The sequence below is a fragment of the Myiozetetes cayanensis genome, unplaced genomic scaffold (assembly GCF_022539395.1).
Source record: "Myiozetetes cayanensis isolate MyiCay16 unplaced genomic scaffold, myiCay2020 scf1, whole genome shotgun sequence".
In the NCBI taxonomy this organism is placed as follows: domain Eukaryota; kingdom Metazoa; phylum Chordata; class Aves; order Passeriformes; family Tyrannidae; genus Myiozetetes; species Myiozetetes cayanensis.
Window position 1 is genome coordinate 7,661,799 of NW_026086604.1, and position 23,959 is coordinate 7,685,757.

Genomic DNA, 23,959 nt, shown 5'->3' on the forward strand with positions numbered 1-23,959 from the left:
TAAGCAGGCTAACATATACAGGAGTACATTTCTGCACTTAAATCTCTTTCAGCTTTACAAATATGCCTCCTACGTTATTTATGTCTTCTCTCCCAACATGACCAACATTTCCACACATATACACTGACTTATACCTACAATTATTTTTTTAAAAGTTGTTTTTAAATATTAAAATGTTAATTTTGCCTGTTTTCTCAAGTTATTTTCCACTAACATCAGTACTGTGAGGATGATGTAGTCACAGTTTTCACATAAAATACCCAGTGCAACTTTGGTGTCTCCTTAGTGCAAATATTTTGGACTCTATTCATTAGTTGCAAACATGGCCAGAGCTAAGAAATTACAGTTCCAACATAGACTTATTCTCAAAGTTGTCCTGCTATGTCCATGTATCCTCTCCTGCCATTAAATCAGGGGGGTTTCCTTTTCTTCTTGACCACATATCTATTACACTGTGGTGAAACTTTACAGACTGAAAGCTGAAATTAAAAGGCTCAAACCATGGATCTGCATTCTGACCTGTATGAGCTTAGCATTTGCTCTTCTAAACCCAAATTCAAATAGCCCGAAATTGAGGAGAGTTTCAGGTAGGTTGTGATAAAGTCCATTCATTTTTGGGCAGTGGACCTGACTGAACTACTGAAAAATGATGAAAGAAGAGCTCTTTGATGTTTTCACTTCCATTTCCACCTTATACCCCTAAATTTGTCTTACTGTAGGGCATAAATGTACAAATAACTTTGCACCCCACCCAAAGAGAAGAGGGATAGGTGATCTGTAGCAAAATCTAAAACTTCATGGTTTCAGTAAGGCAAAACATGTTTACAGAAGTATTAATGAGAGAGTACAGCTTCCCTACAGCCTGGAAGTGCAGAAGTCTCCCTGGAGCACCCTGATAGTCCACTTTCAAAGACTTTTTTCTGTGAGACATTATGATTAAATCACTGTAGAGTACTGGCAAGTATACAACTAGGTTACTAGAAATTTTAATTACTTAATTCAAAGCCTCAAGGTAAATCATCCTCCTTATAGCAAAAACGCCAGGGAAAGTGAAGTGAGGAGGGGAGAGGTTTGCAGGAGCAGTGGAGTTACTTTTATTTTGCATGGATTTGATCTTTGGGGAAAAAGACAAAGAAAGACAATGACTGGCACAAATGGGGACACTTGTGAAGTGCTGAGTACTTTCTACTCCACAAAGTAAAACAATTTACTGCATTTTCCAACCACACAGGATGCTTGATTGACTTCAGGTCCCATATTTAAGCAAGAAAAAGGAATAAATTTAGAAAAAAATAAAGTGAAAGTTAGGCTAGAAGATATTATGGTATTTAACAGTACATTCACAGACACTGAACTATTCTGCATATGCACTTATCAACACTTGATTAAAGATCACATTTACAAAAAAAAGTTTATAGGGTATGTCAGACAATGGGTTTTATTTAAACATTTGGATTATAGAACACTTTTTCATATGCTTTATAGTTTGAAAAACCACCATGAAAACAGTTGATGAGTTCTTTTGCTTTTTTAGAAACCAGTGAGATTCTTAGCTGCATGTGACTCACTATTAATTAAAATTAGGGGAATCTTGCATTTCTCTAATTATTATATCCTGATTTACTCCAGAAAACAGGCTGCATTACTGTATTCACTTTAGAGATTATGACCCTCAGTACAGTATGACTTTAAGACACCTGTGATGTGATGGATACAAAATAACACTCTACTAAACTGCCCTCAAATTAGTCTGAGTGGAAGACTACAGGCTCAATAGAATTCCTCTGAAAAAAACTTAAGAGACAACTGAGTACCAAAAGGAAGAACATTCCTGACACTTAGATAGACACACATAGGCACTGGTAATGATTTATTTACTTGGTTTGTTTGTCCAACAACAGTTTTCTCAGCTAGAAACCATGTGAAGTAATGGCAAGGTGAACAAAAGTTTGCTCTCTCTGGGTTTTTTTCTGAGACTAATTGCCTCAGACTTATGACAACTGATATTTCCTAGTCTTATCTGTTCACACATTTATTTCTATTAGCAGTGCTTTGATATTTAATGTTGGATTCTTCTTTTTTTTTTTTGTTTCCCTAGGGTGATACCAATGGTCATTCAGTTTTCTATTCTGATTATGCTGCACTCCGCCCTTGTGCTGATCACTACGGCAGAGGATTACAAATGTTTACCCCTAATGCTGCGGAAAACTTGCTGCTGGATTAATGAGACCTACCTGGCAAGGAATGTCATTATATTTGCATCCATTCTGATTAATTATCTCGGAGCCATCATCAATATTGTAAGCTTACAGGGAACCAAGGAATATTATATAGGAAAAGATGATTTATGAATTATTAAGCTTGCTACAGGAGGTATTAACTAATGTGTCTATAAACCAACTATGATTTAGATAATTAAAAAAATGGCAAAGTATCACAGCTTCAGGAAATTCAATCTACTGCTTAACCTATGTATTTCTGAAATATTTAATTATTTCTACATCATAAGGATCATCTATTTTTAAAACCTTTTTCTACTTTCTATCCACTCTTGTGAACCATTTGCAATTTTCTGACATTCTGTTATACTTTTTAAAGACTGTCAAATAATGCTTATAGTTATTAAATTCCTCCTCTCAGAAGTTTTCAGATCATCTCACAGTTCTCCCATTAATTAGATTACTAAAAGAAAAAATTAAAACAATTACTATAATAATTTTAAAAACTCCAATAGAGCCCTAATTATCCTGATGTATTCAGCAACAGGAGAGATCTTTGCATAAATTAGGCAGATTATAATGTCAGACAACCTGGCAGGTGCTGATGTCTGAGCCAAGAATGTGGTAAATGTCTCACTGATAGATTACAAGTAACATTTTTATCACTCTTTTCTCTTGTTGGGTATCTTCTGGTCATGGATGTAGCAGTGTTTTTTCATCTGAACATTATTCTTTATAAATATTTCATTCCTTCTAAATGAGACCAGGAATGCATTTAGTGACAGTAATAATAGTAGCAACCAGGACAACACATCAGCAAGAATAATTATCCTAACATAATTAAAAATAATTATTATTATATCATTAGAGTAAGCATGCTGAGGTCTGACATTTCAGGGGTTTGTCTTGGCTTTTGCTAACAGACATGAGATTTTATTATGCTCTAGTGTTGTCATTTTTCCACAAATTAATTCAGGTGGCCAATATGTGAGACTCAGTAGCTGTCTGGGTTCTTTAGTGATGCCATGGAGTCACTCATAGGAGGGTTAATCAGAGAGAGAAGAATCCAGCCACTGATTTCTGTCCTTACAGAGAAAATATAAATACAGTAAAGACAGGAAGTTCAATTGGGCTGAAAACTTCCTGTAGACAAGGATGGTGCTACATCACAGTAAAAATCACTAAGGAATATTATAGAATTTAGAGGTTTTAAAATCATATTTAACATATATATTCCAGGAAAGATTTTGGCAGAATCAATCTCACTCTTGAAACAAGGTGATCTCTAACAGACTATCCATGCCCAATATGCTATGGATATGTGACAACAAGATTTTCCCTGATTTGTGGATTATTTTTTTAAGATTGTGCCATCTTCTGGGATGCCTAATCCAAAAACAGTCAAAAAAAAAGTAATAGTTTTTAGTGCCATACCAGTGGGTTCCTATAAAGCAGTAAACAGTTACATTTATTGTCATATATTTAGACTGTCAATGACTTGAGCCACTGAGTCCTGACCTCCAGAGGAAATCACAATATTCCTATAACCTCATTAGTTCATAAGTCAAAATTCTTATATAATAATTTTTTTTTCCTGAAGTGACATGCATGTATTTAAGAACAGGTAATGCATCTCAGCCTTGCAGCTGCATGTGTCCACTGAATTCAAATGCAGCTGGTTGGAGGGGTCTAAGACTCAGACGCTTTCTAAAAAGAGCCATAAGTCTTCCTTTTTACCAGGGGAGCAACGAGTCTTTAATTTCTTTACATCAAGTGTATTCTTATGGTTATAGAATTAAAATAAAGTTTCTGATCAAGAAAGGCTTTTTAAAAAACACTTGTAGTGGTTCTTATGACACTCTGCCCTGCAGAGAGGTGCTGTACACCTCATAAACTTTCAGAAGGTACCATTAGCTGTCCAGTGTCATGGAAGACTGCACAGCCAGCCTAAGTAGTACTGCTGCATTGCAGAGGTGACTGAACTGCTGAAAGAACAAACAAAAGAGTTCCAAGCTCAAAATTAATTAGAATTTAATTATAAGAAATTGGTCCTCAGTAAACAAATGCTCTAGCTGTGTTGGAAAAAAAAGACCAGTGAACTAGCTTGTACATACCAGGTTGATGAAATGACCTAGTATAAACATCCAGATTGGATTAATATATGTAACAGGAGACTCCATCTGCTTTAACAGTCAAAATATGACACAATTAATGATTTTTTTCCTGTGTTCTAAGACTGTAATACATTGCAACTCAACATTGCTATTTTGTTTATGTTTAATACCCTGTGTTGGAAATACCATTAAAATGAATGCAGATCATAACAGCAAAAGGCAGCATTGTATTATCAAACCATTTAATCATGAATGAGTTTTCATTCCCTTCCATTCTAAGCTATTCTGGGACCACATTTTGTTTTGGTACAACCAGTTCTGCATGATGCCATGGAAATGAAGGATAGATGTCCCACATCCAGAAGGACAACATAGCAATGTAGCAGAAGAAAACTGCTTGCAGACAAGGGCACTCACGCAATCTAATTTTATGCTCCCAATTGAATAATTTCTCTATAGTTTATGGCAAAGTCTAAGTATTTTGAGAGAGTAATTTTTAAGAGTCCAACATTAGTTCTCTGAAACTCCCAGAGGAGCTCATCTTTCCACTTTGACAACAAGAGAGCATAGGGAGGCTATCAGATACTGAATGTCTGTAGCATAAATAGCTTTTCCCTTTCCATTTGACCTCCACAGTATGTCTTTTTACTGTCCATTTAATCAGTCCTTGGTGCCACTCAGGGAGCTGGCATGGAGAGCAGCAGGTCAGCCAGTTCCATCCCTGAACCCAGCCAGCCACAGAAGCAATTAGTCACCAGTGCACATTATAGCCCTGATTTTGTTTTATTTCTTCACAGCTATGGTGTGATTTTGACAAACCAATAGCCCTGAAGAACCAGACGTTCAATTCATCTGCTTCTTTTACGGACATCTGTTCCTGTCCTGAGGTATTTCTGAGGGTACTTTTGAATCTGAAGCATGGATCCACAAAGGTTATATGGCAGCTATTATCTGGAATGGATCCACAAAGGTTATATGGCAGCTATTATCTGGAATATGTACTGCTGGTGGAGTTAGGGGCCTCAACACTGTGAAGCTGAACATTTCCATCTATCCATACGCTGATACGAAAAAGCAGAGGCTGGTTACAGAAGGAATTAATCTAATGGGGCATTACAACCAAGATTCAACCTTTGAACTTCAAACAGAACCTTTATGCTGGAAACACATTTAGCAATTCAACAAACCTATTGCAACAAAGCACAGCACCGAAGTTGTATGAATCTAATGGAGAGCAACATTTCTCACATGGCAAAACTAACAGTCAGTCTGCTGTGGTTATTTTAAGTTTGCTTTAGGAGCAAAAAAAAAAAAAAAATGTAATCATCTCTAAGATGAGCAAGCAGGCAACAAAATGAATGGGTTGGTCATGTGTAGATAAGAGAAGTATGTTACTTAGAAAGTCATATGGCAGTGTCATGATACTGCCAGCAGTATGCTCTAAACAGCAGGGATGCAGACTTTCCTACAGGGAAGCTGTACCAAAGAAAAACTATATTCAGAAAAATGAATACTATCTCTCCTAAAGCTGTGTGATAGGAGGTTATTTAAACTACATTTGGGCTGTGGGTGTTGATGTTGCTATTTTAAATCTGAACAGCTCATGACCATGATTGTCTCTCTTTATCTAGTATCAGCTGCATGGATTGCATTTGACAGATGACTAATCATTGAGAAAAATGAGACAATTAACAGATTAGAAAATGAGATATGAGTAAAACTTCCAGGCATTTTAAGAGAGTAACATAACCAAGCTAAATCTACAAAATGTAATATTAAAAAAAAAAAAAGAAAAAAAAAGGAAAAGAAAAAAGCACACAAATCCGTGGCTTTATCTACTCTTCAAGAAACATGGGAAAAGAATTAAAGCAGGAATATGATTCTCCAATCCTGATTAATGTGGGTCTTGTGGAAGTTCCGAATCCAGAGGAATATAAATTTCCTTCTCTCAGTCGACTTTTCATTAGCAAACTACTGCATGTAGCATCTGTCCCTTTCCTCTTTTAATTATGGAGAATGCCATTTCCCCTATAATGCAATGAAAATGCCATAAAGACACAGAGAAGGATTTCTGTTGACATGGAGGTGCCATGTAAAATAGAGAATTTGTAATTTCACATTCTAATTTAGAAAAACCCTTATTTTCAAAGTGCCCTGGACCCTAAGAGTACCTGGTTGAACAATAAATAAAAAGCAGTTTTTCTATACTTTAGATCACTTGATTATTTATGTAGATACTTATGAAAATATATAGCCACTGATCACTGAAAGTAAACAGTGCTGTTTTCTGTTCAGTATTTTGTCTTCACTGGTGTGCTGGCAATGGTGACTTGTGCAGTCTTTCTTCGTCTCAACTCTGTCCTGAAGCTGGCAGTGCTTCTCATCATGATTGCGATCTATTCTCTGCTGACTGAGACCATTTATGCCTCCCTTTTTCTGCAATATGACAACTTAAACCACAATGGAGAGTAAGTGTTCACAGCCCCCTTTAGGAACTGCTTTTCCACAAGGCAATGGGTCAAGTCTTGCCAGACTATATGTGTGTTGGGTAGCCCCATAATTAAATACAGAGTGATGGTTGCAAGAGGCAATGGCTAATTCAAAATTATTTATAATGTGATTTCTTATCAAGCCTTTTTATTAAAATGTTCATTTCATGAGGACATTTAAATATTGCACAGGGTTTGTCTTTTAATGTCTCCTATAGTCTATCAATGCTGAGTAAAATTATGTATTGCAGTGCATATACATTGGTTGCTTCTATTCTTGAAAGCTCCAGAGACACTGATAAAAACTTTCACCTCAGTTTAAGCAAACAGGAGTGAACAATTGATTTTTTAGGGGGCAGGGTTTTAATTGAATAAAATCCAATCTATAATGTGCTGTTGTGAAACATATAAGGAACACAGGGATGATACTGTTTTGTACGAGAGTGTTTGAGGCTCCTTCTACCAGGCTTCCTTCCCAGTAAGAGGAGTTGAAGAGGAGAATAGAAGAGACACAATAATTTGCAGAGTTAGAGGTGCAATAAGTGTTGCAATAACTGAATGTAGAGCAGTAGTGATTCATGTCATGCAGAAAGACACTTCTTCAGTCTTTGATGCTTGACCACTTTACTATTGCAGTTGCTTGTGCTTGTAAGTGCGCGCCAAATGAAGATCCTCAGAACGGCAGAAAAGCATGGATTTGTGGTGCAATTAGTTCTCACAACAGCCACATCTGTACACAGAGTAAGGCTCTGCTTGCACATCTTTCCCTACTAGTAGCAAGGTACTAGAAATTTAGGGTTGCACATCCTTTTTCTAATGATAGTTATCCTCCTACAGACATATCACATATTTACAGAAGATCCCAGCTAATTATAACAAATGGCAAAAAGCAATATTTTGGCTAAGTTACAAGAAGTAGAAACAATGATAATTTTCCTTAACCAGGCACACATTTTTGTGTGAAAATCTAGGAGAATTCAGAGTAGTCTCTATTCTCTGTGTCAGTGAAACTCTCCAGTGACTGTCAACATAGAAGAGTAAGAAAGAGACAGGAATATCGTCTGGAGAAGCCAACAACCCAGGGTATAGAGAAATCAGCTGAGATGCTCCACTCTCAAGATAAGGATGTGAACTTCAGCTCCAACATTAGGGAGTATGAGGCTCAAAGCTGTATGCCCAGAAACTTATTTGTTTGTGGTTTTTTTATCCATACCAATCACCTGAATGAAAGGGTTTGCAGCTCCTTCCAAAATTCGTTTAGCTGTCATGGCTAAAGCTACATCACCACCACATGCAATAACAGGAGAGTTCACAACTAAGACCTTTAAGGCTGTTGCCTTTAGCCAGTGTACAAAGGGTCTTTTTGGGATGTATTCTTTTGGAGGTTGTATTTTGGACAACTTCAAAATAGGAAACATTTTAATTCCAACATATTTGCAGATGACAAGGATGTTTCCTGCTTGTCTTTTGCTCTATACTGATGACTCATCTGATAGCAGCACATTTCCTCACAGTAAATTCTTCATTAGGACCACAAAATCAATTCAGTAATCCCTCTTACAAGAAAGTTTCCTTTTGGTTTAGTCTCCATCAAGTTCTGCTCCTTCTTTCTCTGATTTCTCTGGGAAATCAGAAGTCCTTCTCTGACAAATATCACCTGATACTTTTTATCAAAATTACTATGGAAAATGGATTCAGTGTCTGGACTTTGCTTTGTTCTTAGATCTCAAGGTAGACTAAACAGTGCCTCAAAGTGTATTCCAACTTCTGGTTCTCATTTACTCATTTATTAACTTCTTTTCAAATCTTTGGGCTTTACAGTTTCCTCATTTTTTCTCATCTCCCTTCAACAAACTAATTGCCAAGTATCCATGTTCAATTTTCTTCCAAATTTATTTCTTTATCCTTATTTTTACTGTAAGGTTGGCTCTACCATTTTCTGACCCTCTTAATTTATGTCTCTTTCCACAGGAAACATGCTTTTTAAAAAAATTTACATACAGAGATACTTTCTTCATTTTTTTTCATCTGTAATTTCTCTCCATATTTGAAAGCCCCTGTTACTGCTTTTGAACCCTTTTCACCTCTTCCACCTTATTTTTTTACACTTTCTTCATGCTCCACACAGAGCACCTGAGTGACTTCATACAGATTTCAGACAGTCAGTACCTTCCTGGCACATCTTCAGTGCTTCCCCACAGTCTGTAAAGGTTTCCTTTACTTCCCTTGTCACAGGCAGACAGCTCTTCTCTGCTCTCCTCTTTGTGGCTCATTAAAACCAGTCCTAACTACTGTTTTGTGAATGTTTTGATTCCCTTTTAAGCCACACTTCCTTCCTGTCATCATCTCCAAACCTTTCTCACAATGTTTAACTTCGGCTCCTGCCCTGGGTTTCATCTTTTATCTCCAGGCTCATTCCCTGGGCTTTTACTTTCACAACCTGGAAGTTTCCCTTTTCCAGATCCAGCTTCAACCTTTCCCCACCAAGATCCTTCCCTTCTGCACTCCACAGGGGCTGTGGTGTTGATGGCTGCCAGGGAGAGACTGACAGACACACAGCTTGCACATCACCTTTGAAAGAGAGAGCTCCCCACCTTCTGTGCACCTCCTGTAGGCTGCAGTTTAGCTATTTAAGGCATGTGTCTCCAAACAGTGAGCACTCCAATTACACTCCTGTTCTCTTGAGCTAATTACTGCTAAATTAAATTTTCAAATACAGGGGATTTTTTTTAAAGAACAACAAAAATTATCACAGTGACTTATGAAATGAAACTTCTGAACAATTACAGCACTGAAAAATCAATAACTGTATTTTACTTTGGATTTTTTTTTTCCAGCACAGACTTCCTGGGTACAAAGGAGGCATCTTTACTCCTGATGGCAATGTTCCTTTTAGCCGTTTTCTATCATGGTCAACAGGTAATGCAAACATTTGCTTCAACCATTCCCTCTATTCCTTGCAATTACAGGATGTGACAAGAATTACTTTCAAAATACCAACTGCTTTTTTATCCACTTGAGTAGATGACCTTTCACAATTTAATAAACCATATGCAGGATCTGATTAAAGAAAGACCACATCTGACACTGCCTACCAGTCTTAAAGAACATGTGCAATAATATATTCAACAATACAGAAGTTATTTTGCATTTCATAACAGAAACTGAAGGAACAAATGGGATGTCATTCATTTTAGACACGTGCAGTTCTGGAGGCACTGACAGTTTCAGTGCACTTGAGTAAGCATAAAACCAAAATATAGAAAGGGATTAACAAACAGTAAATAATAAAACTTCTGTGAAATAGCTCAGTATGTTCATAAAGAAAAAACAACAGAAATTAGGAAATGAAGAAAATTTGAGTTAAGCACCAATACTAACTACTTGGTGTCATGGACCACTTGCAAGAATCCCTTCACATGGACCTAGATTATAACCAGGATTTGGGGATGTCAGAGCTTTAGGACTGATATACTTGAGGAGCAACTGAAAAGTGGGTATATCAGGAGTCCATACATAGTGCACAGGGAGAGTCAATTATGACAAATTTAGATTTAAAATAACAAATGCGTTGGTGTTTTCTTCACAGCATTTCTAGCTCTCAAGCTCTGGGCTGCTGGATGTCAAACATGCTGACTTGAGGCAGTTTCTGTTCACATAAAGCAAACAGGACCATTGTATTAAAGCAAGCAGCAAGCTTTTAGGTGTTGTCCAACTTGATTAAAGATTTTCCCCTCAAGAGCATTAGGCTGGTTAATACCAACATTTCTCAATCCTCCTGAAGTGAGGTAGTAAAAAAGGAAAAATTCTGTGATGAGTAAGATAGTATTATACACTTTATTACAAGAACTTTGTAAGTTGTGCTGAGACTTAAGGCCTCCATTTCTTCCACAGGAGAACAAAAAGAAGGGGACACCTAAATATTCTAGTAATTTTCATTCTTTTTATCTTCTTTTTGAGGGAATGAGGAATGAAATGCAAGGAATAAAATGCTTTTTGTGCCCAGATTTAAGTTTGACAGAAAGCAATGTACTGTGACATTTCTTAAACAAGACACAAAGTCCACTTGGGAAAAATACAGAGAAAATAAGAACTGAACATCCCAAATTTGTGATAAGCCTTATAATATTCACAATGGTTACCATATGCCATGATACAAATCTCAGGCTTGGGAATCAGCTAAAGTACCGAGAAAGACAACACCAGAGGAGTTTAGGTAGAGAAAGAATTAGACAGAATCCAGATAATACTCTTCAGGATCACAATTCTGGGTGTAAACATCTGTCTTCTACAAAAGCCTGATCTGGAGGGTTTAAGAGTATTTTCCAGCCCAGAGGCCTGTTAGCAGAGCAGAGGTTCTTTTCCATTCTATTAATCTTTCTTGTTCCATAAAACAGAGTGGCTGCACTAAAAATACCCTTGAAAGAAGTCCCTGAGATGTTCTAATTCCTTCATGTTCTCCCAAACCATTCTAAGGCCACTCTATCAATTTAACAGTATCCAACAGCAATACTGAAGAATGCTTCCTTGTGTTGTTAGATTTCTTATTATAGAGTTAACCTAAAAGTCTCTGTATAGTTGCCAATTAAATGTATATACAGAAGTTTCTTCCAGAATACATTAAAAAAACCTCAACACTTCAATAGTGTGAATTGAGGAGCACAGTAAGTCCAATAAAGCTGTGCTCCAGCACAGCTTTGCATCTCACAAACTGCAAAAGTATTCTGAGGTAGAATAGTTTAAAACTTGTCTCATTCTAGGTGGATTTACCTAAAAAGAAGTTCCTTTTTGTAAAATTAAATTTATGGACATTCAATTCCTAAATAACTACCTATTGTTTTTTAATCCATTGTGATTTAAAGTTAATCCCAACTTTTGCACCCAAAATTGAAAATTAAATTTGAGAAAAATGTGTGTGATACTGGCTTATTAGAGCTTTCTTAAGATCTGATCTGGATTTTAAGAATACTTTTAATTATTAAAAGTATTTTGTTACTGTTAGATGCCTTTATAGACTAATTCCCTACTAGAAATTCAGTTTCATCTAGAAGCACATCTTTTTTTAACACAAGTAATGCATATTTTACAGCAGTGCTTCTGAAAACTAAACCTGAGAAACAACACATAGAAGTGTTGTGGATAATTTTAAGACTAGACCTAATCTGTTGTAAAATGTGTTCATTTACTGCTTTGTCTTTTTAATGAGTTAAAGTAGAACATTTTGTGCCAACATAAACTATGCCTTGAAATCCTAACAAACTACAAAACAACATTTTTCTCTACTAGAATTTCACCTCTAGTGAAAACACACAATACAAAAAGTTTAACTCTGAGCGAAACCTTCTGCCATAGCTTTAAAAGAGGAGGTTTTAACAATTGGAAAGAGGGAATAAAACTACCCACAGAAGACTCAGTCCTTCCTCTCCTTCCACCCCAGTCAGACCTAAAAAAAAGGCCTTTTAAAACAGAAGGCAAAATCTTCTCTGGTTTCTTTGAGATTGTAGATCTGGGCATAGATCTTGCCTACACCAGCTGAGTGTTCTGGTGTAGGCAGGTGTCAACTCGCTGACTGGTTTGCTCCCATTTCTGGGGTTCTTTGGTACAGAGACATGAACTTTGCCAGGGCAGGCACAGACAGCTCTGTACCCAATAACTGCTGGATGTCAGGGCTGTATCTTAACTCTATAGAGCCTTGTGGAAGGCAGGAAGGACTGACTTCTCCGCACAGCAATTTAATTAAAAAAAAAAAGAGAGGAAGACAGTCTTAGTTCCAGTATTATGCCTCAGGTTTTTCATTGCTATATTCAGACTTATATTGCATTACCTTTTCTATGTGTTCACTCAGAATGGATATTTGCTTGTTTTATCTGGAGTTAAATTTTGTTTAATCATTGAAAATATCCCTTTGGGTTGTAAATTCTCTTTTCTCCTCCTCTACGAAAGAATATGCTGCCACTCAAACTCTGATTCTTACCGTGTGCTTTCCTTGCATGTAGCAATTGTCTTCAGAGTGGGTAGGTTGTGCAGCATGTAGTGAACATAGTGTTAGGCTTCCTGTGTAATACATCTCTTTTTTCTTCAGTCACAATTGAAATTAGGAGTGTTTCACAGAGCTACATATCAGGGCAAGAAAACACATTTAGAGATTTATGTTACAGTCACTTTTATTGGCACCACTATGCTCAGGAATATTTCTTTAGGCAATCAAACAATAAGCCCAAAAACTCAACCCTTTAATTTTGTTAGTTTTAGCAAATATAAGAACTTAGCAAAGTATCATCTTAACATTTTCTATTTTTAAACCTCATACATAGCACCCCTTTATCTCTGAGCTGACAGTGTCATCTTGGTAGTCCACTGATGATGCAAGAAAAGTATTTCATGTTACAATGTGATCATAAATAAGCAGAATGACATTATCTAAAATGTAAAGATTAGCTGCTGCTATTCTGAGCTAGGCTTAAAGATGTGACATTTCCCTGTAGAGCAGGTGTGAAAAACTGTACCATCATTTTTTCAAAGCTCTTATTGTAGTAGCATTAAATATCTTGAAGCATCAAAGTACTCAGAATCCACCAGCAGCTCCTGTTTCAAGTCAATCTGTAAAATACCTTTAGAACCTGTAAAATTATAGTCAAGGTTACCTTCTCAGTTAGTTGGCAGGGATAAAAGTCAGTTATCTGGTATGAGCTCTGTGTTCTAGCACAAAAGGAAAGGGGAAGGAAACTGAAAAATATTGAAAAAATTACTTAAAGATGCTTTCTCCTGACTTTTTTTTGTTGCCATTAATAAAGTGAATTAATGGTCCCAAGATAGAAGATCAACACATCAGTAGAAAAGAGATTATTTATAAAGGTGTTAACAGCACCCAGAGGCAAGTAAATCACTGCCAATTTGCATACAGGCCTTGGAAGTTTATATCAAGCCACAGTCACTTTATAGCTTTTAGGAAGGAAAGCTCCCTGGAGTACAGTCAACCTATAAGCTCCCTTGCAAGGTGCTTCGCATTTTCTTCTGAAGAGTTTGCCATTCATCACTGCTGCTGACTTAAAAATGTGACCAAGATGAGTCACTAAACAATGCCTGAACCCCCTCTTAGTCACTCCCACCCACTGCAGGTTTGTCCTTTATTTCAGTTTGGTACATGAATTATATCCCAAAAAATTCCTTAATCCCAGCATCTTTTGACAAACCATTTGATGTCTCTCAAAATTGTAAAACTTCATCTATTTTCTGGCATAACACATTTCCATGATGGGTATTATTATCTCTTGTTAGGGCACCTCAAACTTCGCGAATATATTTTCTCTTTCAGTTTACTGACTGTAGAAATATTTCCATCATTTCCAATAATGCTGTAGCTTAATAAGTCACCTCTTTTGCAAGCTACAGTGTCAGCTGCCTTAAAATCTACTTTAAACTCTTCTTCAGTGTAAAGCACAAGAGCTCTGGCAGTGTTGATCTTGTCCCTGTGCTGACACACGTGTGCCTCTCAAGCAAGCAACATGATGTTTTGACATATTCCCTGCTTCAGCTAGCAGACAGCTGCCATTCATATATATATATGAATATGCATCTATATACACATATATAACTAAACAATGCATATATCTGTATGCATCTATAACCTCTGCTGTGCACAGCTTTTGTTCTGCACACACACAGTACTGAAAACCATTTAACTTCTATTTGTAGCTGAAGGTACCAGGCACTGCCACTGTACATGTACTAAACTGTGATTGCAGGCTCTGGCCCCATAATACATGAGTGACAAAGTATTTGAGGGGGTGACAAATAGCATGTTTTCCACTATTTTTTGGAAGCCTTAAGTTGAAAATAACTGCATGTCCCAAAGGTATAACCATGTCATTTTGGTGCCACAGATTTGAAAGTCCTCTTTGGGAGTACACTGGGCTGTTATACATATAATTTTGATGAAAGGTACTCATCCTTGAGAAGGACATCTCTGCCAAGTGTTTGGAATTACCCTTGTGCTATTTTCTCATGAAACTCATGTAATTTGAAAACACATACGAGAAGGGCAACATATTTGTTTCATATCAATACCAATATCTGCCACTACCTTACCTCCTGTCTGACTCCATTATCTAACGAATACAGAGGTGTTTAAAAGGAAAATAATTTTGTGACATTTTCTATCCACTGACCATAGCAGTGATATGACAATTATTATTTTGCCCAAGATTACTCTGTGACTCTCACTGTACATAAGGCAAAGAAATAACCTCTTTTTCTGGCAAGTAAATCAAATTCTTTCAAAGATCTTCAGCAGCACTGAAGGTGGTTACATGGCACAAGCAGCCTGCCAGGATGACAATCTCTACTTTATATTTGTCTCTTTTTTCTTTCTGGAACTACAGCTTGAATACACAGCAAGGCTGGATTTTCTGTGGCGTGTTCAAGCAAAAGAAGAAATCAATGAAATGAAGGAGCTGAGGGAGCACAATGAAAACATGCTACGGAATATTTTACCCAGCCATGTTGCTCGTCACTTCCTGGAGAAGGATAGGGATAATGAAGTATGTGTCAGGTTTTTTTTATATATTTTTATTTCATTAGTAAAAGAAAAGCAGATCTGTTCAGAAATTGTTGAAACTTAGTTCTCTATAGGATTTATTGCACAATTACTGCCAATATTTGGTATCTGATTCACACTGAAAAAAAAACTCATGTTTTGAAATAAAGGTTCTAGGACCACATCCAGATTGATGTTTCAGTGTTCAGACTCACCAGCAGGAAATATGTGGACCTACTAGAGCAAGTCTAGCAGACAGTCACCAGGATGATTGAGGAATTGGGGCATATGACATATGTGGAGAGTCTGAGAGACCTGTGATTGTTTAAATTTAAGAGCAAAATGCTGAAAGAGGATGTCATTATTGTCTTCCAGTACCTGATGGGTGTTTATAGACAAGACATTATTAGGGGTCTGGAGCATTTCTCTTATGAGGAGAGACTGTGGGAGCTGGGCCTGTTTAGTCTGGAGAAGAGAACTCTAAGAGGCGATCTCATTAATGCATATAAATATCTCAAAGGTGGATGCCAAGAGGATGGTGCCAGAATCTTTATGGTACAAAGAGCAATGGCCTTAAACTGTAACACAAGAAGTTACACCTCAACATGAGGGAGAATTTCTTTACATTGAGGGTGACAGAGCACTGGAATGGGCTGCCCAGGGAGGTTGTGGATTCTCCCTCTGTGGAGACATTCAAAAGCCACCTGGATGCATCCCTGGGTAACCTGTTCTAGGTGACCCTACCTTGGCAGAGAGGTTGGACTGGAGGATCTCCAGAGGTCTCTTCAAACCCTAATGATTCTGTGATTCTGTGAAGACAGAGCCAAGCTCAGCCCTCAACTGAAGAAGGTCATGAAAGCCTTGACCTAATTGGCCCTGCTTTGATAGAAAACTGAATTAAATGACATTCAGAAGTCCTTTCCAACCTATGAGTCTATGAAAATCTATTATTCATAAAAAATGCATGTGAATTTAACAGAATGTCTGTGCAAACTTATGCTAGCCCACTGTTGCAGAAGTATTATTAGAGCCCTGCCGGTGATTATGGAGGTAATCTGTGCAACCAGCGGCAACAGACCTGAGGCTTTCATATCTTTAGACACAAGAGAACATTTTTGACATTTCATATTGCCCCTGAATTGCCTCTTTACGGCAGTTAACAAAACACCCATTTCAGAAACATGGTTTGTGGCTATGTTCCTAAAAAGTGTTTGCAGTACACAAAGTAAAACATGATAAAGGAGACTCTGGATATTCCTAAGACAAAGCCTGGAGAGGGATAAAGGAAAGTTCAGAATTTGTTTCTGAAAGCAGCAGTAAATCACTTACTTCTTATTTGAAATAAGGCAAATGCATATTATAATATTATCTGTAAATAAAGCCTACTGTATGATAAAACTGGAATATTCTCACATAATATTGGAATTATCTTCTATAAAATGCGGAGGTATTTTGCAAGATTCACATTGCCAAAACTGACATATCTCTCATTATGTAGCAAAAAGACATCAAGGCCATAATTTTCTGATTGTACATTTTGGAAATAGATATAGCCAGATAAATTAGACTGCACAATGAGGAATCATTGTGTCCTGATTTCAAGTATCACCTAGGGAAGGATGACATAGTGAGAAGCTACAAGAAAAGGCACTTTAGAAATCAATCTCTTGAGAAATTTTACACTCTGTGGGTATTAAACTGCCATAAAAACACTGCTCTGCACATGAGAAAAAGTGTGTGTGAAAGCAACAAGGTTAAAATGTTTCACTGCAAATGGAGCAGACCCTGATACCAACCAAGAGTGCATTCTGGCTTATCTGTGTTATGGATTTTCAGGAAATAAGTTTCTTATCTTACACTTCCATTCACATACAGTCACATGCATAATAATCTTCAGAAATAAGCAGATGCCCCATGGCTCACTGCTGATGCTTCAGTAATTTGCCACTGAATTCAATTCCACCACCCCTGCTTTTTGTAAGGCAATTGCCACAGTAACTATACTTGGGGATGATTTATGCATGAGCTGGCAGACTGTAACATCTACCAGATTTCAGTACAATCAATCCTGCAGTTCATGTCTGGCCATTAAGTTAATTTCTCTACTCTCAAAAAAATGAATTCCCAAATGTGTACTGTAGCATTTTCTCATGGATGTATTATTTCTGCCTTGATGCTTCTTACCAAAAATAGAAAAACAGATCAGCTGAAGGCTCAGCCAGTTGTTTTCTATCTTCATGATCTGAGGAAAGGGTATGCCTGAATGTGCTTGTGCTTCTCCTAGCACGTATTGCAAATTTTTCCATAAGCATCCACGAACTAATTTGTGTATTACCTTTCTCTGTACCCATGAAAGAGAACAAGAGTGTCCTTAGAGTATGGCCTCCATGACCCTGAGGATTTTCATCCATGAAAGACAGTGTAAGGGCAGCAAAGGAATCAATCGCGTTTTCTCAATCAAAGCTTTGCAGCAACTTCTCAAACTGGAAAAATTTCTCCACTTTTACTGTGGAACACTTTGCTAAAGAGCTCAGCTAAGTAGCAGCATTAATGGCATATCAAAGTGCAGGCCAGGGATTCAGGATACTTTTCTAGGGAGAAGTAGGATGAAGGAAGAAGAGCCTGAATTGTTCACATCAAGTGTATGGCAACCAACAGTATATCTTTTTAATGTGAGACCAAAGCATTAAATTTTTTTAAAGTCCCTAACAAGAACATTGAGAAAAAAGTACTTCAGATCAGAATGACATGAGAAAAGTCCCAAAACAGAAATGGAAGTGTCCACCATTGGGTAAAACTACGGAAATTGAAGCTAGGAAAAAAAAATCAACAAAGGAGAGGGCATATGGTAGTGGTATATTACCAGGAGTTATGGTCTTGGCATTTTAAAAGTTGAAATTAGTTTATTCCTAAAAATTAGCTTTAGTTCAGAGAAGAACTGTCCACATTTTCACATAGGTAATGGCACAAACCCTTCCATCTGTTATTCAGTATCAGAGTGAATTATATGAATAATGTAAGTGGGAGCTTATTCCAGCACATACTTTGTCCTAATAGGCTCCTGTGACTGATCCTTTACAAGCTGCTTTCTGTCCCCAGTAACTCTATTATCACCCTCATTTCTGTTTCTCCCTCCTTTTAAACCCTAATAGCAGGAACATCTCCCAGAGCCAGGTAACCAAAGAGCTCCACAGTCACCTTACAAGAGCCCCAGCAGTTTGAAGTACAAATTATCCTCCAGAAAACGTGGTAACTGAGAGTATTTTTTATAAAGAGGTCATATTAGACATTTTAAATGCTCCCATCTTATTCCTGTCAATAAATAAATTTATATATATATTGTCAACTGCAAAAGTTTGAGACAGACTTAAACAATAATAAATAGCAAACATTAGGTTCCTTTTGCTTGCCTAACAGTGTTTGGTTCTCTGGTATTTATACTTGCAAAAGAATCCTTCATTTCTTCAAGTCACTCCCCATATAAATTAAAAGGGAAATTTCTATTTCATTTTTGCTGGTGTAGCCCCTTGACCTGAGAAGCAGAAGGAGCAGGCTTTCAAAGAAAGGGCAAACCCTGCATACAATCTGCAATAAAAACATAAGAGCTGTCAGCCTCATCCTGTTGAACTTGGCTAAAAGTTCATACACTAATGCCATCATCAGATATTAAGGTCTTATGCATGGAAAAAATAACAGAACTATTTTAATTGCGGCTAATTACATTTTTTCCAGTTACCACTTCAATTCACTTTTCCTCATTGTTCTTTTAGGAATTATACTCGCAGTCCTATGATGCTGTTGGTGTGATGTTCGCTTCTATTCCTGGATTTGCTGACTTTTATTCCCAGACTGAGATGAATAACCAAGGAGTAGAATGTCTGCGCTTGCTGAATGAAATCATTGCAGACTTTGATGAGGTAATACCAGCTACTGCAGAAAACCTGATTGATAGTGCTCAAACAATGTGTTCCCAAATAGAAAATATCTCATCCTAAATTAGCAAATTTTGTGATTATTTTGCTTCCAATAATTGTCTTTTTTTTTCTTTCTTTCTTTTCTCCAATTAAAATTGTCTGGTTTGTTATTATGTCCTTTGTCTTGCCAAATATTGGTCTGAATGACCTAGTGAGATAGAGGCTGAAAGCAATACTAGAGTGTAAACAACCATAAGTAAAAGTACAAATCTGTGTAACTAGAAGCAGAAAATGCCTTAGTTCTGTAGAAGAAAGAAGTATGAACATATTTCAGCAGTTCTGGAAAATAGTGGTCTAAATGCAAACAGATTAAAATGTAATTTTGAAGGTATTGGTTGAATGGACTCAATGAATGTTTAAGGTAAGATAGTGCCAAGTTAAATGTGAAGCACAGAAGCAAATTTTGGGTAGAGAATGAAAGATGATGGTAATATATTAACTGAGGAGAATTGTCTGGTCAGGGATTTTATAGAGAGTTAAATGCAGTAAATTAGCTGTTTGTTTTACTGAGGAATTCAGAGGTGAAGGGAATTTTTTTTTTTTTTATGGAGACAAAAAGGAAAAAGATTTTATTTAGCTATCCTGTCCAGTTAATTTCAGAAAAGGAGCTGAGGAGGGGATAAGACAGACAGGAGAAGAAGAGTCAGATTCCCAATGTAGCTATTGCTAGATGGAAGCAAAGGAAACTTGGTTAAGTGAAGAGGAAGTAAGGAGGAATTTGCCTACTTAGTATTGCATACTCTGCTAACTAGTTAGTAAGGAATCTTCAACAGGTGGTATCAAGAATTGCAATGAGCCCAAGAGGAATTAGGAAAGAAGACAAAGCACTGACCAATAAAGAGATTTGAAAAAACTTCAAAACCAGGAAGGGTGCAAAAATGCTGCTAAAATTACCTGTCATAGGGAATTTTATCTTATACACTGCAAGCAGTTTTCAGGAGTGTGTAGCCCTCCTGAGCTTCCCGAATAGCAGAAATAGAATTTGAACCCTCTCTACTTATCAGTGAGATTGGATCTGTGTGCCAGACTGATTTGGTCCAGATGGAAATAGGGAAGGGGAAAATGTGGAACCATTGGTCTGTGACTCCTCATCCTGGGCACCTCCATGAGGAACATTCATAGAGTGGTTGCTCATAAAAACTGGACCAGGGTTAAGATTACCAAACTCTGAGAGACACTGAAATTGAGAGTTCATCCTTATAATTGGCATGATACTAAAACTATTAGTGAGAAACAGATGAATTCACAGGGAATGCATCCCTGTGGATTTTAGTGGAGAACAAAATTACTCTCCCATGAGAAGAACTCTGCCACCTGCTAAGCTCCTGCACTGCTTTCCCTATGGGTATAAATACCCACTTCTTACCTCCGAGATCTTGCACAGCTGTCAGTGAGGCTTCTTGATTAATAGCTTTGTTTTTCTTTCCAGATCTGATTAAAATGATTACCGCTCAAACTTAAATTAATTCATGGCAATAGTCTTTGCATTAAGATATTTTGTCATGCACGTTCACACAATCTCCACAACAAAATTCCATTGCTGCTGTGGCGATTACTGAAGACAAGGTTTTCATCAAAAGCCTTAATACAATATTACTTTCAGGCCCCTAACAGTGGCTCTGTAATTAATGAAGGACCTAATTAGGGACTGTATTATGTCCCAGACATGTTTTGTTGAAGAATAGGTATGTTCTTGGTATGGGTATTAAATGAAATTATGTGATCCCCTGCTGACTGCTAACCTACTTGCAGCATGGTCATGTCATTAGTTTATTCTGTCTAAGCAATGGGAAAGTGATATGCCAGAAAGAGCAGCTCAAGGGAGTAATGTTACCCATGGAAAAAGAACCAGAAGGCATTCTGGGCATTCAGGGCTAGCAACGTTGCCATGTAACTGTTGACTGACACTACGTGATGTCGCTACTCCTTTTTTTCATTATGTTCCTTGCCAACATTTCCTGCTGTCTCAATACAGTCCTGGAAGCAAAATACAGATGTGCAGCCTGAGAGCAGAATAGGTCTGTTATCCATGGGAAAACTTTGCTCCTCAGCATCATGTGAACACCTCTGTAGAGAAACCCTAATGTAGAAAGCACAGGAGTGTCAGACATGGTCACCTGGTGCCATTTGACACACCCTGATCTGAGAAACCAACATGGGATCTCTGCTCCAATGCTGCACTGCCAGAAAACTGTCCTAGAGCAAGCCATTGTGTGCTCTAGATCACACCAGACATATGTGTTTAGAAAGCTGAATTGAGCTCCTAAGCTCAAATCAGATTCTACGCTGTGAGTCCCCTCTTTTCATTTCAGAGATAGTAGTATCAGGAATGATCTGTCCGTAGGGCCAGGATAATGTTTCTGAATGGAGAGGTAAAAATACAAATTGACCTGGCTTGGAAAAAAATCTTATTTCTTCTATTTAGAGGGTTTCCTTGTTACTGCAAAGCAGTGGGGTTACAGTCTGGATCTGTTATTTTGCTTTCAACGTAATGGATCTGGATTGGACAAAGCGAGTCGAACAAAAAATAGCAAATGGTGGAACAGAACCTGCCACTGACAACTGCTTGGGGTAGGTGCCCACAGAGCAGTCAGGTTGTGATTGAGTGTTTCTTAGGGAGCTGGGGGAACATGGCCCAAAAGTCAGTCTTGCAGAGTAGGTGGTTGACTCTTCTCAAAAGACAGCCTCCACTCAGGTGTTTTTCCCTCGTGCTTCACAAATCTTATGATTTCCAAAGTATCCAGTCTTCCTCTCAGCTGAGGCAGAATTGGAGGTGTTGGTTTCTGGACTGACAGAAAGAAACAAACATGAACACTGAAAAACTACATTTACAATTACCTATTTTTTGTCTGACTGTAGTATTAAGACACATACAAGGCTAAAGTCTTAGAGAAGTTGGACCAAAAAATTAACATTGGAACATTTTTCCTGAAATCATGAGTCCTGAAGGACTTTTTTTAAAATGTAATATTCTTTCTAGCTTTTTAATCTATCATTTATGTCTCTTAATGTTACAGTTGGGATTTGTGCTTTAATATGAGCTTTCTTATTCACAGTTGGGTTTTTTTCCCTCATATTTTCTTTACCCTGCGGTGATTTACATAATTAATATGACAACAGATATTAATATATTATGTTGCCACAGGTAGAGGTTTCGACAGAACACTGGATCCTGTTTTCAGATTTCTTTTGATTACTTTTAGGTTGTGTGTCATGTCCTGGAATATTCTTTTTTTTTTTTTTTTTTTTACTATCTTGTACATGTTATCCCAGGGTCTGAGCTCCCTACAACCTTGGCTGTGCATGAATTTTGGCATCAAGATTTTTAGATAAAAATCACATCCTAGTGTTTGAAAATGTTCCCTGGACTATTGTTGTAAATTAGCAGCCTATTTAAAATGCAGCAAATAGCAGCTGATTCAGGACTGAGTTAGAGTATCTTCCCCCAATATCAAAATCCATTGACCTGTCATACTGTGAAGAAAGTAATTGGTAAATAGATTGTTATTTCAAGAAGGAAAGAAGCTATTGAACAGGCCAGATATAACAAGGGGGAGGAAAAAAGAGAGATTTGGAACAATAATGAATGAGGAGTAAGAAGATAACTTGAGATAATTTCTTCTAAATTGCCTCACAGACAATAGTTTCCTTCTTTCTTAAAAAGAGTAATTTTAGATATTTATTATACATTTTAAATTAGTGTGCTGTTTACTGTTGCTTCCAGCAACCCTGAGGAAATGAAAATATAGACTGTTTTCATCCAGGGCTCTTTTCTCCCCTTGCCCACACACCTGGTGCTCTCAGACTGCTCACAAAGGCAGAGCTGCAAGAAATGATCTTTAAGAGAGCAGTTGAAAGGGTTGCCCTTGTAGGAGGGAAAGGTACATCATGGGCTTTTCTGGCAGTTTGAAGAAAAATGAGAAGCAGGTCAAGTTTTTGGACTTTCCTGACTTGGATGGGAGCCATTAACCATATGGCTTTGTATTCCCTCCGCTCAGTGCTGAGCAGACTCCCATTAGAGACAGATGGTGCAATATCTGCACACGAACAGCAAAGCTTCCAAGACCCCAGTGCTCCAGCTGACGTACACTGTGGTTAGTTCAATGGCAGCGGATATTTCATGTTATGCCTTTGGTATGTTTCTCCCTTTGAATTAAATAATCCCCTTAATGGACAGGAAATTCCAACCCACAGAATGGAAAAAGAATGTACAATAGTGTATGAAAAATAAGGGGGAAATATTTAATTGAATTTTTGCCTGACCACAGAAAGACTTTTTTATTCATTTAAACCCCAAGTGAAAACTTTAGAACTGAAAGTTTGAAATTCCTTTACTTTGTAAACTGATTTTTTTTTCCCCAGGACTTGCTAACCATATTGATACCTGAATTTATCAGATACCATACAGCTTATCACCAATTCCTGGAGAATTTGACATTAACATCAGCAATAAATATTTTAAAAGCCTGTGATGAGGTGATTAATGGCCATATACCACAGTCTATTGCCACTGATTGAGTCCACATCCTGAACTCTGCTTAGGTCTTTCAAGGAATGTAAGACTGGTTTCTATTTCTTGAAAAGCTCATGTTAAGTCATAAATATAGAGTTGGAATAGGGACCAAAC

At 37.4% G+C, this 23,959-nt stretch overlaps 1 protein-coding gene across 2 annotated transcripts in view; it reads left to right on the forward strand.

Annotated features, from left to right (window-relative positions):
* Positions 1–23,959, forward strand: part of ADCY8 (adenylate cyclase 8) — a 122,291-nt gene that overhangs the window by 93,212 nt on the left and 5,120 nt on the right. For both annotated transcript variants that reach the window (XM_050307046.1, XM_050307055.1), the window contains 6 exons: positions 2,099–2,300; positions 5,131–5,220; positions 6,629–6,801; positions 9,660–9,741; positions 15,204–15,362; positions 19,129–19,275. In XM_050307046.1, the coding sequence (XP_050163003.1) occupies positions 2,099–2,300; positions 5,131–5,220; positions 6,629–6,801; positions 9,660–9,741; positions 15,204–15,362; positions 19,129–19,275 (853 nt within the window). The remainder of the gene's footprint in view (positions 1–2,098; positions 2,301–5,130; positions 5,221–6,628; positions 6,802–9,659; positions 9,742–15,203; positions 15,363–19,128; positions 19,276–23,959) is intronic.